Raw genomic sequence first — 22,702 nt, forward strand, 5'->3', positions numbered from 1 at the left:
TATGGTGCTGAAACATCAGATATTTAGTTGGCACGTTTCACCCTGCACTGACACAGAAATAGGCACAACCAAGACAGGAGCTTCAAGTCATCTCAGCAGCTTTGCTGTCTGTCCCAGCACCACCCCTTGCCAGGATACTGCAATAGTGCAGGTCCAGATACTCCAGATGAAAGCAAGTCAGGAGTGTCCTGAGGGAGCAGCGGGGCCTCACTTCATGTGCTCCAATACAGACTTGAACAAAACCAAACTTCCAGGTACGCTGGAAGGATGCAAAGCCCACAAAGAGTTCTGTTGCCTCTCAAGTAAGGCTTCTCATTATAAAGTCTTTGCTAATAAAGGTGACATCAACTGCTTCTGCATGTGCTTCAAGGGAAGACTCTTGCCCACCAACAGCCTGTGGATGAGGCATCTGCTGGGGACGTGGCTGTTCTCCTGGGGCAAGACGAAGCAAAAGAGATGGCCATGCACATCAGTTCAGAGTTTCCCTGCTTGCTCTGCATTGCAATCAGCCAGGACACAGCCTTTGATTCAGTCTTGACAACAGATGATGATTTTTACTGCCATGCACATAAATTTGTGTCCAAAGACGGTAAAATTGGCATTTGAAATGCTTTCCTGAAGCGTTCTTCGTCATCTCCCCTTTTCACAGTTGCTGTAGCAGCAGTTCCACGTTCCTTTACCTGCCATAACACATTGTCTTCTCAAATGTTATGCACCATTAGTTAAGGCCTCTACACAAACTTCACAATAATGTAAGGGCTCAGAAACAGTCGTTCGTGTGCAGCTGAAGACGCCTGGGAGCTGCAGCAGGAATCCTATTTAGAGGTTGCACCATGGCCCACTGGTAAGTACTTAAGTCAGCAGCAAATCTGGCCCAAGGGCTCTGAACTGTCAAACATGCTGACTGCCCCATGGACTGCTGCAAAATGTCATTTGTGCTGCTCTTACTCACACGAGAAGATTTGCAAAGCTAGGTGGGTCCAAATGTCACCGCTGAAGGTCTGTTGCTTGATTTTAAGGCAGTAAAAAAAGTATTGAACTAAAAGATGAAATGACATGTAGTGTGCAACACTGGAAAAGATAATTACTCAATGAAGGAGTAGACGAGGTTGCCTTTTTTGGGGGCAGGAGTAATTACTACATTCTCTGGGACACACTGTGAGACAGCTCTGCCCACCATTCTCAGGGCTTATTTCTGAACCTGTATCATAGTCATTTTTAAAAGTGTGATTCCTTCTCCCCATTTGTAAAACGACTTCTGTTCTCCTCTTAAGTTGAAGAACGTGTCTCAGAAAAGTGCAGTTTCCCCAAGGAGTATGTTGTATCTATCTTGCACTTTCCAGGAAAGCTCCAGAACAGCTTTCTGCAAGCGCACTGGAAAAGAAAAGGAAGAGTGCCCCTGGTCCACAACTGCTGGGCAACATTCTACAATGAATTTATCTCCTGGACAAGAAGAAGCTATGAAAATTCCCCAAAGAGAACTCAAACCTTCGTTATTGATTTGGTAGCAATGAAACTTCCTAAGGACTCAGTTCATCCCTATGAAAAAAAAAGCACCAGTCCTGCCTGCGCCTCTCTATTCATTGACAGAACAATATCTACTTTAATTAAATCTGTTAAAGTAGAATATGACACCCTTTGGGACATAGATTTAGCATGAGACTGTTTATCAAGTGTAGATAATACTAATTGTTCCCATGGAGATTTATCTGCTATGCTAGTTACAGTATTAGGCTCTGGCCTCAGCATCCCATGTGTCTGAATTAGAGGAGAGAGGTGAACCTTGTTTATAAAAATACAAAGTCCTGAAGGTTATAGATTTCTTTCAAGTGGTAGAATCAGCAACCTGGAGCTGACCCTCTCCGCTCCTGGCCTTGACTCACGTGTGTCTGCAAGTCTGGGAATATTAATAGAAAGAAGACACTATTAGAGAAAGATCCTTGTAACACTCTCGTTCGCATGACTGCTCTTCAGTTAGCAAGTGGCTAATGCCATCTGCTCCTGTGTCATCTGAGGGTTAACCCGCAGCAGGGGCAGACCCTGAGTCACAGTCTGTGTAAGCAGTCGCAACTGAGAGGCTGAGACAAGGCATCAGCATTACGCCCTTGGCTCCTGGCTACCTCCAACCACTCCACCATCTCTACGCGGTAGTAATGCTCCAAAGGTCACACTGTCCCTTTCCAGCACTGCACTGTCAGACAGATGTGGGCTTTGAGCCACAAGAATAAGGCGAGACGAAGCAGACTGGCTCTTCAGCAGAGTGCAAAGTATCAGGGATCTGTGAAGTTCCTTGCGGCCAGATGTCTGAACGCTGATCCTAATGCACCCTACATTTGGGAAAGCTTTGAATAAGCACAAGGTCTTCACGAAAGACTTGTCTGCTTCAGCTAAACTCTGCATGTTAACAAGCGTCTGGTATTGATCATAGCAATTCAGTTTTAGGATTTAAACAAGGAGAGTTAGTAACAAGGAAGGGGAGGTGCTCACACACTGATGTGGATGCAGTTCCAGAACTTCCTCTCATATCCCTGGCCATGGATCCTCCACAGCTCACACAGACCTTGCATTTGCTCTTTAGGCACAGTATGGTGGGGGCACATACAAGGAGGAAGGGAAATCACGCTGCTCCCTCCCCAGCCACCTTCGCAGAGGCAGAAGACAGCTGCTGAGACTGGGTGGAAGATTACCCTTGGTGATGTGACATGTTGGTCTTGTTTCTTAAGGGAAAGAAGCTGCACTAAGTTCTGCAGAAATTTACACCACGGTCAAGTCTTACGCAGATCAGTGATCCGCACTGGGGGACAGGCAGGAGCAGGAAGAGATCGGGTCAACAGTGTTGTCTTGCAGCCTGATGGATGACACTACATCCAGAACCATGCTGGAGAAAAGAGCGTAGCAGCAATTCCTGCAGACTTCCCTCTGCACTGACACATCTTGTGCTGCTCACACCTGTAACACCTTCTGGAAGGCCAACGATGCTTTTCTCCCTCACTCCCTGAGATTATGCATCTGCCCTGATGCTCTGAAGTAACTCATAAAGACAATCCGGATGTTTGAGACAGGACACATCGCAGATGGAGTCATTCTTAGTTTGATTCACTGGCTGGTTTTCAGACCACTTTGTCCTGGTGATTGCTTCCAATTAAATCACGTGACTTTTCACACTTACAACTCCAACAAGCTTGTGTAACCACTGTCATGGAGCTGCAATGGTCAGCCTGGCTGGTAAGGCCACAACCAAGTGATACCAGGTAACAAGATACCTGAGCAAGCTGATGAGGAGTTAAGCTCTGATTAGGACTGTGTGAACAACCACCACAACCGCTCCTGGAAAAAGCATCTGTGATTTAGGGGGCTGGACCAGTTTCCATTTCCCTTTGAAAAGGCAAGTAACTCAGCGGCATTATCAAGTGAAGAGTGGGTATTTAAAAAACGTGGCTATGGCAAAGAGGGGTTTCTAGTTGGATGGTGAGAAGCCAGAAATACATATTATGATCCCCAAGACACCCCCATTCTCAGACTGCCTCTGCCCAGCACATGCCTTTGCTGTTTGGTGTTTTGTGTTGGTGTAATTCAGCCAACATTATTCACTCCTGGTACCACGAGCCAAGTGGCTACAGGCTATTCCACAGCTGATCAAAACAGAAATACATCAACAAAACTACATCACCTTCTGGCCTACAAAGAATGAAAGGAGGGAAAGCAAGCAGCAGTGTGCGCTACTGTGTGCCATGGTTCACGTACAGGTGCTCAAATGCAAGAGCGGCTATCGAACCTGGGCTTGGAGTTCTGAGCTCCACAAGACCCCAGGCCAGGGAGCAACGTGACCCTGCTCTGCTAGCCTCTTGTCTGATAGCTGAGAACATCATGTGGCAGGTCAAGATGCTGCTTTCCACTGCCCTTCCCACTGCCACAGGCAGAGCTCCCCATCCTCTGCATCCCACCCTTACCTTAAAAGGCACTGCAGATTTATAGGAGTCAGGCACTTCCCAGCTCAGCAACACAGACGTTTTCATGACGGCATTGACGCGGAAGTTCTTAGCAAACACTGGAATGACAAACAAGATATTTGAGCACTGTAGGGCCAAGTCAGGATGGAGCCAGGCAGCAGCTGGGCTCCAAGTCTCTCTTTCTCTAACTCAGCAGCAGAGGTCAAAAAGTTCAGCAACAGCAGAGAAGTGAGAGATGAGGAGAAAAGAGCAGCAGCCTTTTACCAAGTCTCCAGTCTCCAGCAGAGTTTCGATTTTGACTATATAGCATCACAGAAAGGAAGTTGTAGGCTGAACTGTAGCCTTCCTCTCTCCCCCCTCCACTCACACTCTCTTGGCCCTTTTCCATGATCAAAGAACAGTGGTGCTTGGGTACTGGATCTGCAGATGATCCTACCCAGACACCTGCTCCAGTTCAAGCAAGAGCCTTTCATGTACAGATAAAACAGCGAAGTGTGCCTGTGGAGCGACAAAGGCAATTAAGCTACCACCAACACCCCTCTCCCCCCAAACGGCAACTTGAAGGAAACCTTCACTGAACTAATTTTAGACTAGGAAGCCACACAGTACCTGTTCTCATTAGTCAGGGCCTCATGAACCGAAGCAAAAGTCCCTGTCCTGCGGGCTGAGCTTGCTGTTAAGGCTTGTTAGAGGGGCACTTACCTTGCTCAACAGGCATGGTCCGGGACTGGATGCTGGGGCTGAGAGGCCCAACCCCCTTATTGGTGCGGGCCCTCACTTTGATGTCGTAAGTGGTATCGGGCTTCAAATTCGTCAAAGTGATACTTGTGTCCTTGGTGATGTTAACCAGGTCCTGCTGGCTATTTATGTCCCTGTATACCACTGTGTAGTTGACAATCTTGCCGTTTCTTTCTGCCAAGACTGGGGGGTCCCAGGAAACCTCCGTGGTAGAAGTGGTGAGACCCACCACGCGCAGGTTTTGTGGGAAGCCGCTTGGCACATCTTCTGCAGTAGTGATCTCCTTCTCAAACTCCTCTCCTGGGCCAGCTCTGTTCTTGGCAGACAATTTGAAGAGGTACGTGGCCCCCTTGTGCAGGTTGGTCACGGTGTAGTGATGGTCTCTCTTCCCGAAGTCTATTGTGTTCATCTTCTCCTCGTCAAGACGTCTGTACTGTAGCCGGTAACCCAGCAGCTCCCCTACCATCTCCTTGGGTGGGTGCCACTGGATGAGGGCTGTGTTCATGGCTGTCGTGCTAATCATCATGGTGGGCTTCCCCGGGACTGCAACATAAACACACAATGACCATCTATAGCCTGCGAGGAGGGGAAGGAAGGATCGCTTCTGTGCTGCTCAGTCCATCAGGATTGAGGAAAGTGGGAAAGTTCAGACAACAGGGTGAAGAGGACGACAGACAATTCAAATGGATAGAGCCAGACCAACCCTAATCCGGTGGCGAGGGAAGCTGGAGCCAGCCAGCCCTTAGCTGCCTTTTCCCATGTGCTGCCATCTAAACAGGGAATAAATTCAGCCATGTTCAGCCCCCAAATTCATCCCCTTTTACAGGAAAGGTTTAAAAGCATCGCAATTATATCAGAGAAGATCTGAATCCCATCCTCCCAATCAGGGGTCTTCAGACACTCCAGCTAGTGCACAGCACCACGCCGCGCTGGCCCCAGCGCACTGTACCCAACAGACACACAGAAGCCCGAGTCCAGCGCCCTGGACTGTCTGGAGGCAGACAAATTTCATCCTGAAACCTTGCAGTGTTACCATCTGCAGAGGCAGTGAGCAGAGCTGGGCGGGCTGTTTGCCATCAGAATACATTTTGGTTTAGCTGATGAGCAGATTCGTGAAGTCAGTGTCGATGTGAGAGGTGAACACAAGCGTTCCACAGGATTTTTGCTTATGCTGCACAAGTCAAGGGGTGTTGCTGTCACTGGTTAGGAACTGATGGCTTTAAATTGATGGTTTAATACCTTGATCTCCTTCAGTTAAAAAAGGATGTGTCTTCACTTCACATCAGCTCAGATTTGTAAACAAATCAACTGATATGGAAGATACTCAGAATCAAACGAATGCGGCCACTGATATGAAAATGAAAATGGGATTGTAGCCAAACCTAGTTAAATATCCTTGCACGGTTTTGCAATGTATGAGCCCAAACACGAGCACAAAATGTATTGGACAGAATTATGCCGTGATTTTGCCATCAGAGGGCGATACCAGCACTCCCCTTGAGGTCAGGCCTGCAGAAGACCCTGTACAAAGGGAGCTCTGGAGTGGTTTTGTAGGTATTTAAGACATACAATTACTCTTCCACTGTCAGTGCCATCGTCCTTGCACTCACAATACAATGTCTAACAGCAGCTGGTATTAAGGGACACATTATTTTCAAAGCTGATTCCAAATATTAACTTTAAATGTGCATCATAACATGGGAAGACCCGCTGTGGTTTACAGTGCAACACTGGGATGTTTAGGAAGCTTTTCCTGTTTATAGGACAGCTGTAGCAATTTGATGAACAGAGCGTACATCATGGCAAGGCACAAGGGAGACAGCATTTGAGATTGTGACAGTGGAAACTACCTCTGGAGCTCCCCATATGCAGCACGGAGGAGCTGGCAAGCTGTTCCTCATTTAAAAGCACCAGGAACAAACGCTCTCAGTTTGTACAAGCTGCATTCCCATAATAACAAGCGGTAAATACTGCTCCTGCGGCTGGTGTGAGGAAGCAGCAGGATTACTGGTTGTAGGACAGGTCTAGTGAGTGGAAATCGAGGACAAGACAATGTCAACTAGTTGGTGCCACCACCAAAGGCAAGCTTGACCACATCCGGAGGAAAGCACCTGATGAACTCCTGGGTGCCCCGGCTGCCGGCCGAGGCTCCTGTGTTGCACTAGGTACAGGGTACAAGTCTTTACTGAGACAGCAGAACCGAACTGGCTGGGATCACCAGGACCTAGAAGTTGTGTCCGCAGCACTCCTATGGCAGGATTTGTTGCATTCCAGATTTTACCATGGTCCTAGGAGCAGCTGGGCTCAGATATGTAAGCCTGGGCAGGCAGTAGCAATGGCTGGGGGTAGCTGAGAAGCACCTCTGAGGAGCCCCCTGTGCCAGGGGCCAGCCCCGGCGGCACCGCAGTCACCGCAGGAAGCACGACATGGCACTTGCCTATGGGAACAAGGTGAGGACAGGCCATGACTCCAAAGCTGAGGGAGGGCCTGGACTTTCAGGCTTCCTCTTCCCAGGTCTCTGGACTATGCAGAAGAGCTCAGACCCATTAGTTTCATCTGTGCTGCACTTTGCTCGGGTGATCCAGTGGCAAAGCCTGTAAGTAAGGGCTGGAGATCACAAGTATGTACCTCTGTGGCGTCTCCAGCCCTCTCGCTTCCTTCCTGTACAGGTGCCTTGGCCATACTCCCCGTGTACCTCTTGGAAGGTTTTACCACCACCCCTACAAGGCTGTGGCATCTGCTCCCCGCACTCACCTGCCCCTGTGGTGGTGATGACTTTGGGCTTGCTGCGGGCACCATCTCCTTTGGTGGTGTAGGCAGCGACGGTGACGGAGTAGGTGGTTTCTGGCAGCAGGCCTCCAATGACCGTCTCCTGGGAGTGTATCCACGAGGCAGAGAAGAGGCAAACGAGAAGAGCAAATACTTGTTACTGGAGTGAGCAAAAGGAGGGCACTGGGGTCAGTATCTCCAACAGCAACACACCAACACACTTGCTGGCTCACACTCGGGCATTGCATTCAAGCACACACTCGCACAGAGCCAGCAAACAATTGCTGCCACTCCACCACTCACGTGCCTAATTTCAACCCCTGCCTCCAACACTTGGCCTTTCCAAGGACCCACCAGCAACTTCTGTCAGCAGCCGTGCTCTCCCACGGCTTCTGCCAAGAGGGAGATCTGCTCCAGAGACGGTTTTGTGTTAAGCAAGAGCCACCCTGCCGCAGCAAGCCTGAGAGTAAGAGGACTGTGGAGCTGTGAACCAGGGCAAAAGCCAGTTTAGCTGGCTGTGGAAATCTCTTGGGGGATAATTGGGGGATTTTTGAAGTTGTCTCTTGGAGCAGAGCCGCAGGGAGCACAGGGGCCAGGCAGGGGCAAGGGACCCCGGGCAGGGAGCACCTGCAGTGCTACAGCACTGTGTTCAGCCTGCCTGCCAGGCACAGCATTGCAGGGATGGGACGGGGTCGGCACAAGGCATTGGCAAGACCGGGAGGGAAAACCCTGCGCTGTGGGAGGTCGGGGAGGAGGGTGGATTCGGCAGGGTGCAAGCACCCTTGCATGCTCTGGCTTCCCCTGGGCAGAAGCAGGGCATAGCTCCGCACTTCAATTTGAGATTAAAGAGGGGAGCACCGCTCCTCCCTCCTGGCCTCAAGCAACAACACGACCCGTGCCAAGCCCGGTTGGCCAGACCTGCAAACGAGCAAGCACAGTGAGTTCAGCAGCTCACGTCGAGCTCAGGGGAGGCACCCCTGAGCATCATTCAGCTGTGGGCGCTGTGAAAGGGACTGGGGCCATTAGCACTAATAACCCTTCAGGTCATGGAGCAAGGGACAAATGGGTTGGAAAGCGGTTGGGGAAGCTTTTGGAAAGGAGGCAGAGGCTCTGGGTTGGTTATTTACCCTTTCCAACAGGGAGAAGCGCAGAGATGGAGAAGGTTAAGCTCGAGCTGCTGAGAACAGGCAGTTAGAGGCTGCTCCAGGGGTCTGATCTCTGCTGGGGGGATCCCTGCCAGCTTGAAGGGTGTGAGGGGCGCCTGTGGTTTCTCTCAGAGCACAGCCAGTCTCCCATCACTCACTCGCACAAACACCCACACGATTAAACCTGCTGATATCCAGTCAGTGCTGCTGGTTTAGGTTACCTGCCCAGGCTTACTCATCAAAATCACCCTGCTACCATTGCGGAACCAGTCAGCCCAGAGAAAAATCAACAAGCACCAACAAGAACCCCGCCAAAAATCACCGTGTGAACCAAAGTCCGATCCCAACTCCGCCCCTGCAGCAGATCGTGTGTGCGGGCGAGTGGACGCACAGTCCGATCGGTGCCAATGGACCCGCGGGGGAAGCACTCAGTCAAAACCTGCAGACTCTGAACATCCCAAGAGAATTCACTCCTCCCAAACCCATGCAAAGAGAAATTCTCACGCAAAACCATGCCACCGGGAGCAAAGCAAGCGAGCTGGGAGGAGAGGAGAGAGATGAGGGATGGATGAAAGAAGGTCTGATTGCATAATGTAAACACAGTGCTGTCATGAGAAAGCCACTCTGAGCGAGAATCCTCTGTATAAAGCAGGAGGAGAAATGCATTGTGCTGGGGAAGCTCACAGTATGGCACATAATTGAATTGCTGACTCTAAAAAGGTCATTTTCTAGTTTGTTCCTACAAATTTATATTTCAAAATTATGTGGGAAAAATTGGATTTTACTGTTTAAATGTGATTGTTTTCTTATTACTATCTCTGTTTCAGCCAAAGGTCATGGTTGAGAGTGTAGGTTATTTTTCATGACTACGATCAATGTGGTTTAAAGATTATGTATCTAATTTTACTGTGTAACTTGGTGGGCCAGCTACTGTAGAAAGTAGTATCTACCTCCTGAGTTGATCACTTGAGCCTGCCTAAAACTGCACTGCAACAAGCTGGAAATACAGATTATAGGAAATGTCAATTGCTTTTCTGCATTTAGTAGCGATCTAAATGCCAATTTTCTCTGGATTTGCTGCTTGTGGAAGGTTTCACAATGTAACTCTCCAGCCTCATTAAGGAAGTGAAAGGGATGTTTTGACAGCACTGTGTCTACAAAATTCACAAATCGATTTACCAAACCCCTCTTTTCCAACCTGGAATACACACAAGTGGTACTTACGTGGTCGACGGAGTCCTCAGCTCTCCACTGATGGGGGAGAAAGGAAGGAGGAGAGAAAAATGGAGACACAGAATTTTAAGGGGCGACGTGTAGGAAGGGGATGACGACGACAACAACAGCAGGGGTTAGCAGGACTGGGTTGGGGGGATTACAACACTTATACACAGAGGGTCACCTGGCACAGGCTGTGCCAAGGGAAGGAATGGCATAGAGCAATTTTCTACATGCCGCTAGCCTGAGCAGCAGGTCTGAGATCACTCACACAAACAGGGGCAAAGAGCCTCCTTCTCACACGGGTGGAGAGGTCACCACTTCCTAACCTGGCAGTCCTCTCCCCTCCTGGCTTTGTTTGCACTTTTCTGCCTCTTCCACAAACAGAAGTAAGAAGGGACAGCTTGTACCAACACAGCTCTGGGGCTGACTGCTGCCCCACAAGTCACTCACAACAGTTTTGTGACCTCATCTCTGGTTTCTGTTCTAGTGATCCTCCAGCCACCACCTCTTGTTGAGAACCAAGCGCTTTGACACACAAAACTCAGAGGGCACTCTCTGCAGGGAAGCATCAACACAACATTTACAGAGCTTGTGTGTCTTTTATCATTTGCAAGAAAATGCTCTGGGGACCTCAGAAAATCGAGAAGTGCCATCTCTTGTAAAGAGTGCAAGAGAGGCTGAGATCTTACATGGAGCTTCACACCAAGCTGCTTCTCTCCAACAGTGCTGCATGGCTTGGAGTGCGGCTCAAACTGGTGCCCGTACTGAGGAAACAGCTTCTCACTCCCAACTACACAACACCAAATGCCAACACTCACTTGATAAGAGCAGCCCTGCAGGTAAGACCAACATTTCCCAGCAGAAGCTCACATGGATTCTCAGCTATGGCAGCTCAACTAGGGCTCTGAAGGGGGAATGTGTAGGTTTATGGCTGGATTTGGCGCTCTACGGCATCAAAGCTGCATTGGGGTGGTGAGATTTAGAGACCTTGGCTGCTGCCACACATGCCCATAGCCCTGTTCTTTGTGGTTGATGCACCAAAGGAAGGTTTGCAGAGATCACAGTGAGCTCTCTCAGCCAAGGTGATGCGTTACATCTCAGGTTACTCAATCTGCCTGGAGGAAGCACCGGTTGATGGGTTCAAGAACAGAGATGAAAGCGGAAGATAGGTATCATTGCCCCTGACTCACACTGTGAGCCTTGGCAAGCCTTGATCTGAGCCTGAGCTGCCAGATGTGAAATGGCGCTCAGGTACTGATGTGCTCGGGACACCGGGAAGCCCAGCTAATGCTGTTCAAGTGCCCGGGAATCTGCAAGTGCAGCACAAGTACTAAATGGTATTAAAGCTACAAGTTGCCTTTTGTACTCAGGCCATTTGAGGCGGCTTTCACAGGCTGCAGCCTATCACAGCAGCAGAGTACTGTCCTCAACAGTAAAATACATGGCATACCTTCAAATATTTTTTATTCTCTAAATTCAGAAAGAAGCAGCAATTGGAGAAACCTTCCTCTAAGATTTTATTACAGTCCACTCATCTGATGACATGAGACTGCAGCAGAATTATCCCCCTAAAACATCTTAAAATTTAATTTCAGTAAAGAGGTCAAGTTGTCCCTAAAGACTTCCTATAAAGCAAATGCCCTCACTAAGTATTGTGGTCACTAAAGGCCCTCTTTCCACACTCATCCTGGTGTTATTTCCAGTGTTGCATGGTTAGCTCAACCCAAGTCATTGCAGTTGACATTCTACCTACAGCATTCAGCGCCTAACGTGGTCAACAGCCACACACTCTGTCCTGCTGATCTAAAACCTAGCAGAAGTCTTGCTCCAGGAAGGACAGAAGGCCTGGTAGCTCCTTCTCCCAGAAGCACACTTCTGCTTCAACACCATGTCCCTGACGGATGGGTACACCCCACCCCTCCTCCACATCACTGCAGGAGCAGAAGGTGACACCCCACTGCAACGAGCAGGGGAGCCAACCTGCTGCACCTCACAGCCTCTCACACCACAGCGAGGAGCAATCACCCACTAGGATTTTATACCAAATGTTTAATGTTCAAACTCTGTCTGCTCTTAGTTTCAGTGGACTTTAATCTTGCATCAGATCAGAGTGCAAAGAAATGCCTTGAGATCTGTGCTGGAGGAATAACAGTGAAAAGCCAGGCCTGCATGAATACCCTGATATAAATTCAGTTTCATTACGAAAATATCATCTGCAGATCAAAACATTTCCTTCCTTAAACTAGCTCAATTGCTTCTTAACTGTTTAAGGTTGGTCAGTAAGACAAATTGATCTGAAAAGCCCAGGAGCTGTCATAAAAAGAACTCAGACAGGGCTGTGTGCATGAGACAGGATGGCCCAGGGAAGTGCTAAAGCTAACAGTGTGTATTTATGGCAGCTGCAATGCCTTAACGTTTCATTTTACACTTCAACACCGCACAGCGTAGTCATGTCTCACAAGGGAACAGCTGTTTTCTCTGACCATGGCTCTAGCAAAAGACAGACTCAAGCTGTCCTAAACAGCCCCAGCTATGGGAAGTGGATACTGTGGTTTTCCTGCAGATCTTTCTCCTCTCTGCTTCAGTGACCGTGGTGCAACAGTGAAACTCCAGGTGTAAACTTGGGTGCTCAGCTTCTGGGATGCAGAAGTGTCTGAGGGCTCCAGAACTTTGCCTTTGTCCATTACTGAAACATCTCTTGGATGATGCCTTTCAGTTCTGTTCCACTTAGGAAGCAGAGTACATCTCACCTCCACGCCAGACTCTTACCTAGACGAGTACATGTGCACGAGGAGCTGTTCCAAGTAGATTCAGATAAAGATCCTTGACTATCACCCAGGGAAAGAGGGAGGCTGTACATTCTTCTGTGTTATGCATGGGGTGGGCACTGCCCAGGGAGAAAAGGAGTTTCTGCTTCCCCTTTCTCCTTTGATCTCAACCCAGCTGGAATGCCTGCTGTTAACTTCTTCCTGCTCTTCTGGAGCAAGCTGGTGGGATGTGCACTCAGTCTGCATGCTGGATGGAGAAGTGTTGCCTGCAAAGACCACACAATCTTCCTATGAGCCTGCAGCCCTTCTCGTGGGCAGAACACCCCTCCCGTGCCTTGACTCTGTTTGCAGAGCAGGAGGAGGAGGTGGCAGGAGTCTCTCTTCCACAAAGCCTGACCTCCTTTACCCAGCCGTACCCAGCCAGCTCCCAGTAGCAGCAGTGCTGCAAAGCTCCCTGTGCTCGCTGGGTCTGCAGAGGGCTGTAAGCAGTGAGGTTAATGTGTACACCACATCCCCAGAGAGATGCAGGCAGCAGGCTCTCCAGAAAATACACTGCACAGTTGAGGGCAGGAGCAGTTGTCAAGGCCACACTGCAGCATGGGGAGATGTTCCAGTCCAGGCTGAGGACAAGCAGGCTGGGAGCAGTACACAACAAATCAACAGCTAGGTTCAGGCAGGGTCTAGCTGCATGCCTTGTAAAGAGCAAACTAAAGTCATGTTGCACAGGAACCCGAATGGGAAGGCCTGTCCTCCCCTGGCCCTGCTGCCTCCTTTGTGCCAGGTGCTCCAGACTCTGCACTGGCTGGTGCTGCTCAGCTCCAAGTGCTGCAGGACACACAGGACCGGTACCTGGGAAGGGATGGAGGGCATCAGGCCCACCGCTCCTCCCAACATGCTGCAGCTGTCCAGGGATTGGAGACCAAGGAAAGCAGGTGGTCCCTTACCCTCCCCTGAAGAACCTGATGCTTGTGCTCATGGCCCTGCTATCCCCCACTCCCTCAAGACACCAAGGTCTTGTATGAGAGAGGTGGAGTGCAACTGGCACCCTGCACTGGTCCCCGTGGTCCTTGCAAAAGTGCTCTTGGTGCTTGGCTGTGTTGTGCACGAGACCCACGGCACAGAAATGAATGTTCTGCCATCACCCACCACAGGACCTGGCTGCGCCGTGAGGGCAGGGCCGGTGCAGGAGGTGGTGCAGGTATCTGACCCAGCTCTGCAGCGATACACGTCCTCTCTCTGGGCACTCCTCCACAGGGCATGGTCACATCTGCTTGTCCATCAGTCTGTCAGTAGGAGGTGAATGCTCAGACAGGAAGGCACGGAGAGGTCTGACACAGGTGATCAGTCACAGGTGCAGCCACAGAGGCGAAAAAGAGTCCTCAGCTCCATAGCAAAACCTTCCTAACAACTGATTACTCTTCCTAGGCAGGAGGCTGCAAAATAAAATGTGATCTCTACAGCACCAGGGCCCCCACTCCTCTACTGTTTTAGTCCTTTCCGCTCAAATGGTTTTGAAAACTCATATTATCTCCATAGCTAACATCTCCATTCCCTTTCCTTTTCCCTTTCATCTTCGTTTACTCTCTCTATATTTCTCATCTTCAATCAGGAAAAATCATGAGCCAGCTTTAATACCAGTGTCTTCATACCATCTGCAGCAAGCAGATTATGTGGCACATACCTCCTCAAAATCAACAGACAGCCTGGCCAGGCAGGAGGACGGGTTCTGCCTATGTGTTCAGAGAATTTCTTCTCTGACCTCAGACTTTCAATCAGTTTAATTCTCTCCTTGTGCACCGGTATAAACCGTGGCTATATTCCGGCCATCTTCATCCTGTGACCTTCAGCGACAGGTGTTGCAGTGAATCTTTGTTTTCTCCCATAGAAAATCACTCTTCCAAGACTACTTGTTAAAGTTTGATCTGGGTGTTTGCAAAGACATGCACTGCTGTACTGAAAGATGGCAGCTCTCATAGGGTTCTTCAGTGTCTGGAGCTGGTGTATTTCATCACAAGCGCAGGTCGTGCCTGGCTTCTCATTCTTTTGGGAAATAAAGATCTCTTTCTTCAAGCCAGTGAAACCTCTTCCCTGCAGGATCATCATCACTTTATTCCAAGAGTGACATGACTCCTTCAGAGTAGCCACTTCTCTGCAACTATCTTTTGGCCCTCACTTCCATCCAAAAATTACAGTGGTTGAGTTCAGCACCATACACACCGGAGAAAAAAAGTAACAGCAACCAAGAACTTTCCCACATAAATTCACCAGATACAGCAGACTGGTAAGTGGTCTAACAGGCCAGGAAACTTCAAGCAGCTTGCTTCATTGATGCACACATTCAAAATAATGCAAAATCCAGTACTCCTTGGGAAGTTTCTGGCTCTGGCATCCTCATTCCTGCACATTAGTATAGGGTTTCTCTCTCTGAAATGTATGAGTAAGGAGTGAAAGCAGAACTGGCTGGGCAACCATAAAATATTTGAAAACACCAACAAGAACAACATTGCCAACTTCACCCACCTACGCTTGGGACCAACCCATTAACTCCAAACTCCAGCTGAACAACACAGCATCAATTGTTCAAACAACACAGAAGATTATATCCTCCTGGGATATATAAAGGGCAGTAAGCATCTTTTCTAATGATTAAAATAAAGCAACATCTGAAACATAAACAGAGACGTGCTCCAGACAACACTGCAAGGACCTTTGAAGCATTTTCTCTCTTTAAAGTTTTCCCCTTCGACATTATTAGTGAGTTTTATCCTTCAGAATATGAATGGGGAGTAAAGCCATCTCTGTGCACTGCACTCCCCACTGACAAACGTATAAATGATTCACAGCTGCATTCAGGAGGCAGATCAATTAATCGTTGCAGCTCTCCAGTATTTATATTGGGCATCATTCAAGCAAGCCAGCTCTGAATCGATTACTCGTTGCTTCCAACAGCAGCAGATCCTGTACTTCATTTATACGATTATCTTTGTTGGGAACAGCACGGGTCATCCAGGATGAAGGACCCTTGCTCCAAAGAAGAGTTGTGTTTCATCACAGACAAGGCACCAAATACTTCCCTGGACCCTGGGAAAGCAGGGAATACACACCGCTGGGCTGAGCAGAGTGCATAACCATGCCTGGAGCACCGTGTGGGAACACGGCCTCAGCTCACAGCCCGTGAGGTATCCAGGAGATGGCATAAATAAGAGCAGGTTGTTGTATGGCAATTGCAGAGGGCAAAGTCATTTACAGGCAATGCAGGCCTGCACCTCACTCTTCCCCTCACCCCATTCCAGCCTTTCCCAGACTCAGTTTGCTGCACCTACAGTTTGGGTTCAAGAGGCAAGACAAGGTCAAGTCCCTGCCTCGCAAAAGCCGGAGGGAAGGAGGTTTGCTGAGCCAGAGGAGGGCTGTCCTGCCTGGCGTGCTGTGCCCACCCAATGGTGCAGAACCACCCCCACACCCCAGGAACAGGCAGCACCCCGGTGGACTGTGCCGAGAGAGAAGCTTTGCCCTGTACATAATCAGCAGCACAAAAGAAGCAGACTTTAAAGCTCTCCAATGGTTTATAACCCGACTGGCAAAACACAATTTGCTCCAGCTGGAGTCTGCACAGGACAGGCAGGCAGAGAGAGGTACATGTTGGAGAAGGGGTAACAGAGGAGCATCTTTATACCTCATCTTTCCTACAGCAATCCTTTCCTGATTAAACTTGCTTGTCCCTCTGAGGTGAGGGAAGGTGCCATGCCCGCCAGCCTGTGGTCCCCACATCGTACCTGTGCTTCTGACAGCATGACATCCTTGATCACTGGCTGCCCTTGGGGCTCGTTGTTTTCCAGCTTCACGTATGTAACCTGGTACCCGCGGATCTGCCCATGCTGCTTGTTGGAGATGGGCAGCTTCCAGCTCACCCGGATGGCAGTCGAATTCACAGACTCTACCTCCACCTTTCGCGGTGGGGCACTGGGCACTGCAAAACACACAAGATGGACAGTTAGCAGGTACCGCACAACTGCTGTCACTCCTTTGCTACCTTCCCTCCACTCTATTGCAAGGATGGCCCTGCTGGCACAAGCTCCCTGTCCTGACCCAGGAGGCCACGCTGCGGTTTTCCAGCACGACCACATCTCCAACCCCTTCCCAGTAACCAAGCACTTTTGCTACTCTCAGTACAAAAGAGCCCTACTGTGATATGCAGGAGCACCCCTAATAAAAGCCACTGTGCTGGGTCAGACACAAGGTCTGCCTATCCCTTTCTTGTCTCCCGCAGTAGGGGAGCAAGGAAGAACACAAGAATACAGCAGGAATACAAAGAACATGATAACCACCTGCAGCTCAGGGTGCCCTGCAGCAGAGACGGGGGTTTTGAAGCCACCTTTGCATCCTGCCTGTCACAACGCCTCCTCTCAGATCCCTCTGCATACACCTGAACGCAGTCCCACAGCCCCAGGTAGCGCGGCCGGTGCTGCGCCTGCCCTGCGGGGAGCCCTGGTACCTGCCACCAGCCAGAGCGCACACGCGCTCCTCCCCTGGGACAGCAAGAGGTTAACGAGGGGGAAAAGCACCATCCTAAAACAATAACCCAGAGCTCAGAGACAGCAGCTGCTGAACTCAGCCAGATAAAGGGGCCCGTGGGGATTGTGACAGCTCTGGGGACGGTATTTCATGCACGGCTAGCTGAATGCTTTTTGATAATAAAATGAAAAATTACACTGCCCAGAAAATATCAATTTTCTTGCAAGGTGAGGCCCGTTTAAAAAATGTATTTATACCCTATTTACCATTTGGAAAAATTACCTCCTTATTACTTTTTACTCTCGCATTGACTGTGACAAAAATGTCAATGCTAAAAAATTAGCCTCTTGGTTGCTCCTGGAGAGCTCCGTCCCGCTGAAGCAGCTGGCACAGAGGTGTGCGCTCCCTGCGGATGACACCGCTGCCACACGAGTGCCCGGACCCGAGTGAAGGACCTGAGCTCCATCCTGGCACCTCCACCGCAGGACCCTTTCCGCCCTCTGCTGCCTGGGAAAATCCCGGGGTCTGGAACCCCGTACGCCCCAATTCGCAGCAAAGCAAGAAATAAACTGTATTAGGTAATTAGGGATGGATAGCTGACACGCAGACATAACGAGTGTTGCTATTTCAACCAACTAGATGGGAAGAAACATCTACCCAGCAGGTAAGCACAGTTTTTAAGCCGCAGGGCAATTCATTATTTTCCCCAGATGTCCTTCTTAATTGTAGATAATTAAATAAAATAGAGAAGGGAGGAATGGAGCATTTTAGCCCCATGAGGCCAGCTCAAGGTATGGGAATGGAGGGGGCTGTGCCTGAATAGTTACCACTTTCTGGCTGGAGCAGCCTACGCTGCAATCCACAAATCACTTAGTGCACTGACCTTGCACAAGCCACAGGGCTTTCCTGCCCTAGCAAGACACCTGCCTGCACACACAGTTGGGAGTCCAAGCGATAAACAAGATCCTCCCTGAGAACTAGACAGAAGCTGTGTGTCAAGCTCTGCTGGCAAGAGAAGGCAGGAGGCCTTGGCAGGACACGAAAAGACATGAATGTGAACAGACCGCAGTGTTTCGAGGAACATTATCCTACCCCATTATGGGAAGTATGTGCTGTGTCTGAGACCCGAACAGGGAAAGTTCAATTTGTTTTCAGATCACAGTTTAGCATTTTTCCTTCCTTCATCACGGGTATCTACTGAGCATCAGCATGTCAGAGGGATATGAAATCACTCCTGACAGCTGAGCTGGAATGTCCAACCACAGTGCCTGAAAACTAACTGAGAGAGCTTGTTGCGACATTTCTGGGGTAGCAGCTTCCCCTGGGCTACAACTCTGCTGAATGAGAACTGAAGCAAACAATACAGGCAGCAGGACACACACAGATGTGTTTGCCAGCCCAGGAACGCAGTCAGTGAGCATTCCCAGACGCCACTTCCAAAGCCACGGAGACGTGGGGGACAGTGGCAGCCCATTTAGGGAAACCGTAACATGTCTGGTTTCAATTTGCCACGCTGACTGGGCAATGCAGAGACCACCCCTTCCTTGCCTGGACGCTGCACCTCTTTCTTCTCCTATTAAATCTGTAGCTTCTGGGGTCAGCATGAAGCCATGGAAGCTCCTACTGTCACCCTGAGCTCTGGCACTTTCAAAGGAAATGGCTTAAGTCATGATGACATAACTGACAGCCCTGCTAATACAAAGCAATTTCTCTTTAAAGCTGTCGTATCCAGTAAAGTGTTCTGTACATGCGATATTCTGACTCTTGAGCGCAAGAGCAGATTTATATAAGCTGTGGCTTGCCTGGAAGCCAGGGCAGGAAGCAGCTTTCCTGCAATATCTACAAGTTTCAAATGGATTTCTTTTCCCCTCTTTAGTTTGCTGGATTTCAAGTCAACAAGAAGTCCTAATCTCACAATGTGAGAGAAGCCTTTAGCTGGGAGAATTCGAGCTACCTTCAGTAAAATGGAAACCATGACCACCAAACGCTAGAAAGCTGAAATGGCAAAGCAGTGCCTTGGGTGTGCAGGAGGCACTGCTGACACACGCAGGACCCTTGTGGGACCGCACCAGGAGATCTGACCCACAGCCTGGAGGCAACCATCACATGAGAGCAAGGGCCAGCAGAGCAACTCTCCACTCCCCCGAGCAGCTGACCAAAGCACTGCTCCTGACAGTCTCCCGTCCTGCTTGAAAAGCACTGCCAGGCCAACATCCCCACTCCCCTTCCCCACTTCTCCACCAACTCAGATAGAAGAGTCCTGGTTACCCCAAGGTGGCAGCTGAAGGAGCTTTCAGTAACACCTACCATCCTCGTCAGTGCGCACGTGCACGGGGATGCTCTCCGGTCCTGGCCCCACATCGGTGTGAGCCCTTACCCACACCTTGTACTCGGTCCATTTCTCCAGGTCCTTGATCTCCCAGCTGGAGTGTTCCCGTCCAATGCCATCCACCACATGCTTGGTGTTGTCATCTCCTTCCACTGCCTGGTACGCAATGGAGTACTGGGTGATGACCCCATTGCGGCTCTGGGCAGGCGGTGGCACCCAACTTACCCGGATGGTAGTGGAGCTGGTGCTTACACACTCGACTTCTTGGGGTGGGGCGGAGGGGGCTGGGGATAAATAAATGAAGTGGGGAGATGAAGGGAAATGACTGGAAGGACAAATCAAAATGCACAGGGAACTTTTACCCAGCCAACTGAGCACTGAACATACTCGTGGAAATTCAGCCAGTAGCCTCTTGGACAACTGCCTGCCTTCCTCACACGTCATCAAAGATGGCACTAGGGGCAATTTGTATTTGAAAGGCTGATGAACAGCACGGAGATGGAAGTGCTGTTCTGCATCAGAGAATACCTCTGCACAAAGCAGTTCTGGACGCTCACTTTACCAAACACAACAAATGGCAATAAGGGAAAGGGGGAGTGAGAGAGACAGACTGATGGGGAGAAGAAAGATGCTTTCAGTGAAGATCTGAAGCAGATGGAAACCAGAAGAAGTAGGAAGCTACAGAAGGCAAGAGTGGCAGAAGGGGAAGCTCACACACCAGCTTGTACGAAGGCTTGCAAAAACCCGTTCCTAGACAAGTGGAGGAAACAAAAGAGGGTAGGGAAAGCAGGTGACTGAGGTTGACTGGAGCGTGTCCAGGCGGGGTTTGAAATCACAACCATCAGCTGTGAGCAGCACCCTGACCCAGGTGGGAGCCAGCACCATGTGGTAACAGGAGATAACATGGTTGTGCTGCTTTGCACGTGTGCCCAGGATCTGGGACTGATTGTTTCCTGCCTGCCAAACTGGTTACCTGCCCCAGGAGCTCCCTGGCTTATGCAGCTGTACAGGGGAAGATAGGTAGGTCTTGTTCTCCCCCAAGGCAAAAAGCCACCTGCATTTTATGTTAACTTCTATGCCCCAGCAACGGGATCTGGGCAGCAGACAGTTCTAACTGGGATGAGGATCAGAAGATAAGGGTGGAAGCCTGGAGAGACAAGGGAGCCCACCTGGTCAGGGAAGGCACAAGGGAGATGGGTGCATCCCTGGGCGCTTGCACAGAAGGCAAGAGCCCTAAGCAGAGAGGGCAGGGCACCATCATGAAAAAAGCGCACACAGTTGCTCTAGGGCTAGGAAGCTGTCTGGCCAAGCAACAATGGAGTACAAGGTAACTTGCTTTGCCATGGCAGGTGAAAGGCTGCTTCCATTCTTCACTGCACCCAGAAACACCTGAAAAAAAGACCTATGCCCTTCCCCATGCTGCAGTCTTTGAAGCCATCGATGCACCAGAGCCAGCCCTCCCGGGACAAAGGGACAAGCCTGCCAGGTCACCGTCTGCACAAAGACAAATACAAGCTATGTTACCCCAGATAGCAGCAAGGACCTCAGATAATTAAAACACCCAATAACTGTGCCTTGGCTTTGCTGGGCACAGGTTGGCAGTGGGAGAAGATTTGGGAAAGCTGGGGACAGCAGGACCTTCCAACCCCACTGGTGACCCCTGCTTGCCGGGTACACGGCCCACTTGCTTGCAGAAGCAGTCACAGGCTGCATGTAACACTTAGTGCCCACTTCTGTGCTCAGGGAGCAGGGATTGTCCCTGATGCCTGGGCTGGAGTGCATGGAAAGATGGACGGAGAGTGGGCAGTGATGGCGCTGGACGAGATGATGTCTGAGCAGGGCCAGGCTGCTGCTACGGGAGCTACACTGGAAAGAAAGAGAAGCCAAAGCAATGCCTGGAAGCACACATTTGCCTGCATGAGGGAGGCAGAGCGGGATCAGCTCTGTCCTCTGGTACACCGGGAGGCAGCAGGGGTAGAAAATGAATTCTTGCACTCTCTTGGTTAATCAGTAGAGAAGTGACAGAGAAGACAGTAGGAAGATACAGCACCAACGCAACACCAGAAGTGAATTCAAGGAAGGCATAAGGGAGACACAGTGCCTGGTGGCATCCCTCAGAGGGGACAGCTGAGACACAGGAGTTGGGCAAGCCTTTCTTTTGGCACTGTCCGTAGACAGGCCCTTCACAGAAGAGAATTGCTCTGACTTTGGGCCTCCACAGCATCCCTCGGGATGCAGCAGTGAGCTCCTTCTCCAGAGGCAGTTTTGGCTGTCAGTGTGGGCAGGTCAGACTTTGGCTGTTGACTGGGTAAGAGTCACACATATGATGTACAAGGCAAAAACTCAGATTAACAATTAAAAAAAGCAAAATAAAACTTGATAACATGAGCAGGATCAACTTAAAATGCACAAGGAGTAGAAGTGTCTCTCCTGCAGCCAGCAAAGAGCAGACCGGGTGGCCAGCATAGACGTACCCACACACACACTGTGCAAACCTCCGTTGCCTCTGAGCTACTCACACCAGCCTCCCCCGCCGGCCCAGAGCAGCCTTGTGCACATATCCAGCCCACATACTCCTTAAGCTAGGGAAAAGGCAGCCTTAAGAGTGCTTTCATATTTCAAGCGAGAACAGTATTTTAATGCTGAGGCCTGATGGGCAAAGAGCTGATGTTCCTCTCCCGCATCACACCGCTTGCCTGAGGCACTGCACAGTCCTGGAAAACTCCCCCGTGCTCCTCAGGCCCTCAAAGCAGCATCGCTTGTACTTTTTGCAGGGTGCTCAGCAACTAAGCAAGCAGCTTAGCAGGAAAGACAGCCCAGAAAGCAGCTGTCTTCTCAGGAGATGGGGTCCAAGCTGTGCTGCTGGAAGGGCACAAAGGGGCACTCCATCCCTCTGGCTTTGCTGGACAAGCATCCCTACCACACCTGAGCAGCAACACTACAAGAAAAGCCCAGTAACAGCAATACAGATGTCCTTCTCCAGCCCATTAGTGGCTCATTAGTGATGATGTGCCTCCTACCTTACCCTTGACTGGTTTGTCAGGGCCAGGAATAGAGCCTGAAGACAGACTCTTTGGAAAGGAGGAGTCTGGCTGCTCCTGCAGCTTGCATCCCACCTGAACATGTCACCCTCCAAGATCTAACAGTCTTTTTTTATGGCTATCAGATGAAAAAGTGCAGGAAGGAGACCAGTTCAAAGCTGGGAGCAACAGTCTTTCTAGCTTAGTAAGTTCTAAGGCCACAGGGGACCAATCCAACCATCTAATGTGAGGT

General features: G+C 50.0%; 1 protein-coding gene across 23 annotated transcripts in view; it reads right to left on the minus strand.

Moving 5' to 3' along the window:
• PTPRF (protein tyrosine phosphatase receptor type F) overlaps positions 1–22,702 on the minus strand; it is a 384,390-nt gene that overhangs the window by 45,951 nt on the left and 315,737 nt on the right. For 11 of the 23 annotated variants that reach the window (XM_065071624.1, XM_065071626.1, XM_065071632.1 and 8 more), the window contains 6 exons: positions 19,408–19,713; positions 16,362–16,555; positions 9,827–9,853; positions 7,443–7,560; positions 4,653–5,231; positions 3,951–4,048 (listed from right to left, as the gene is read on the minus strand). In XM_065071624.1, coding sequence (XP_064927696.1) covers positions 3,951–4,048; positions 4,653–5,231; positions 7,443–7,560; positions 9,827–9,853; positions 16,362–16,555; positions 19,408–19,713 — 1,322 coding nt within the window. The remainder of the gene's footprint in view (positions 1–3,950; positions 4,049–4,652; positions 5,232–7,442; positions 7,561–9,826; positions 9,854–16,361; positions 16,556–19,407; positions 19,714–22,702) is intronic. The other 12 variants (XM_065071638.1, XM_065071631.1, XM_065071636.1 and 9 more) reach the window with 3 other exon arrangements.

Source organism: Columba livia, chromosome 8, assembly GCF_036013475.1.
Source record: "Columba livia isolate bColLiv1 breed racing homer chromosome 8, bColLiv1.pat.W.v2, whole genome shotgun sequence".
In the NCBI taxonomy this organism is placed as follows: Eukaryota; Metazoa; Chordata; class Aves; order Columbiformes; family Columbidae; genus Columba; species Columba livia.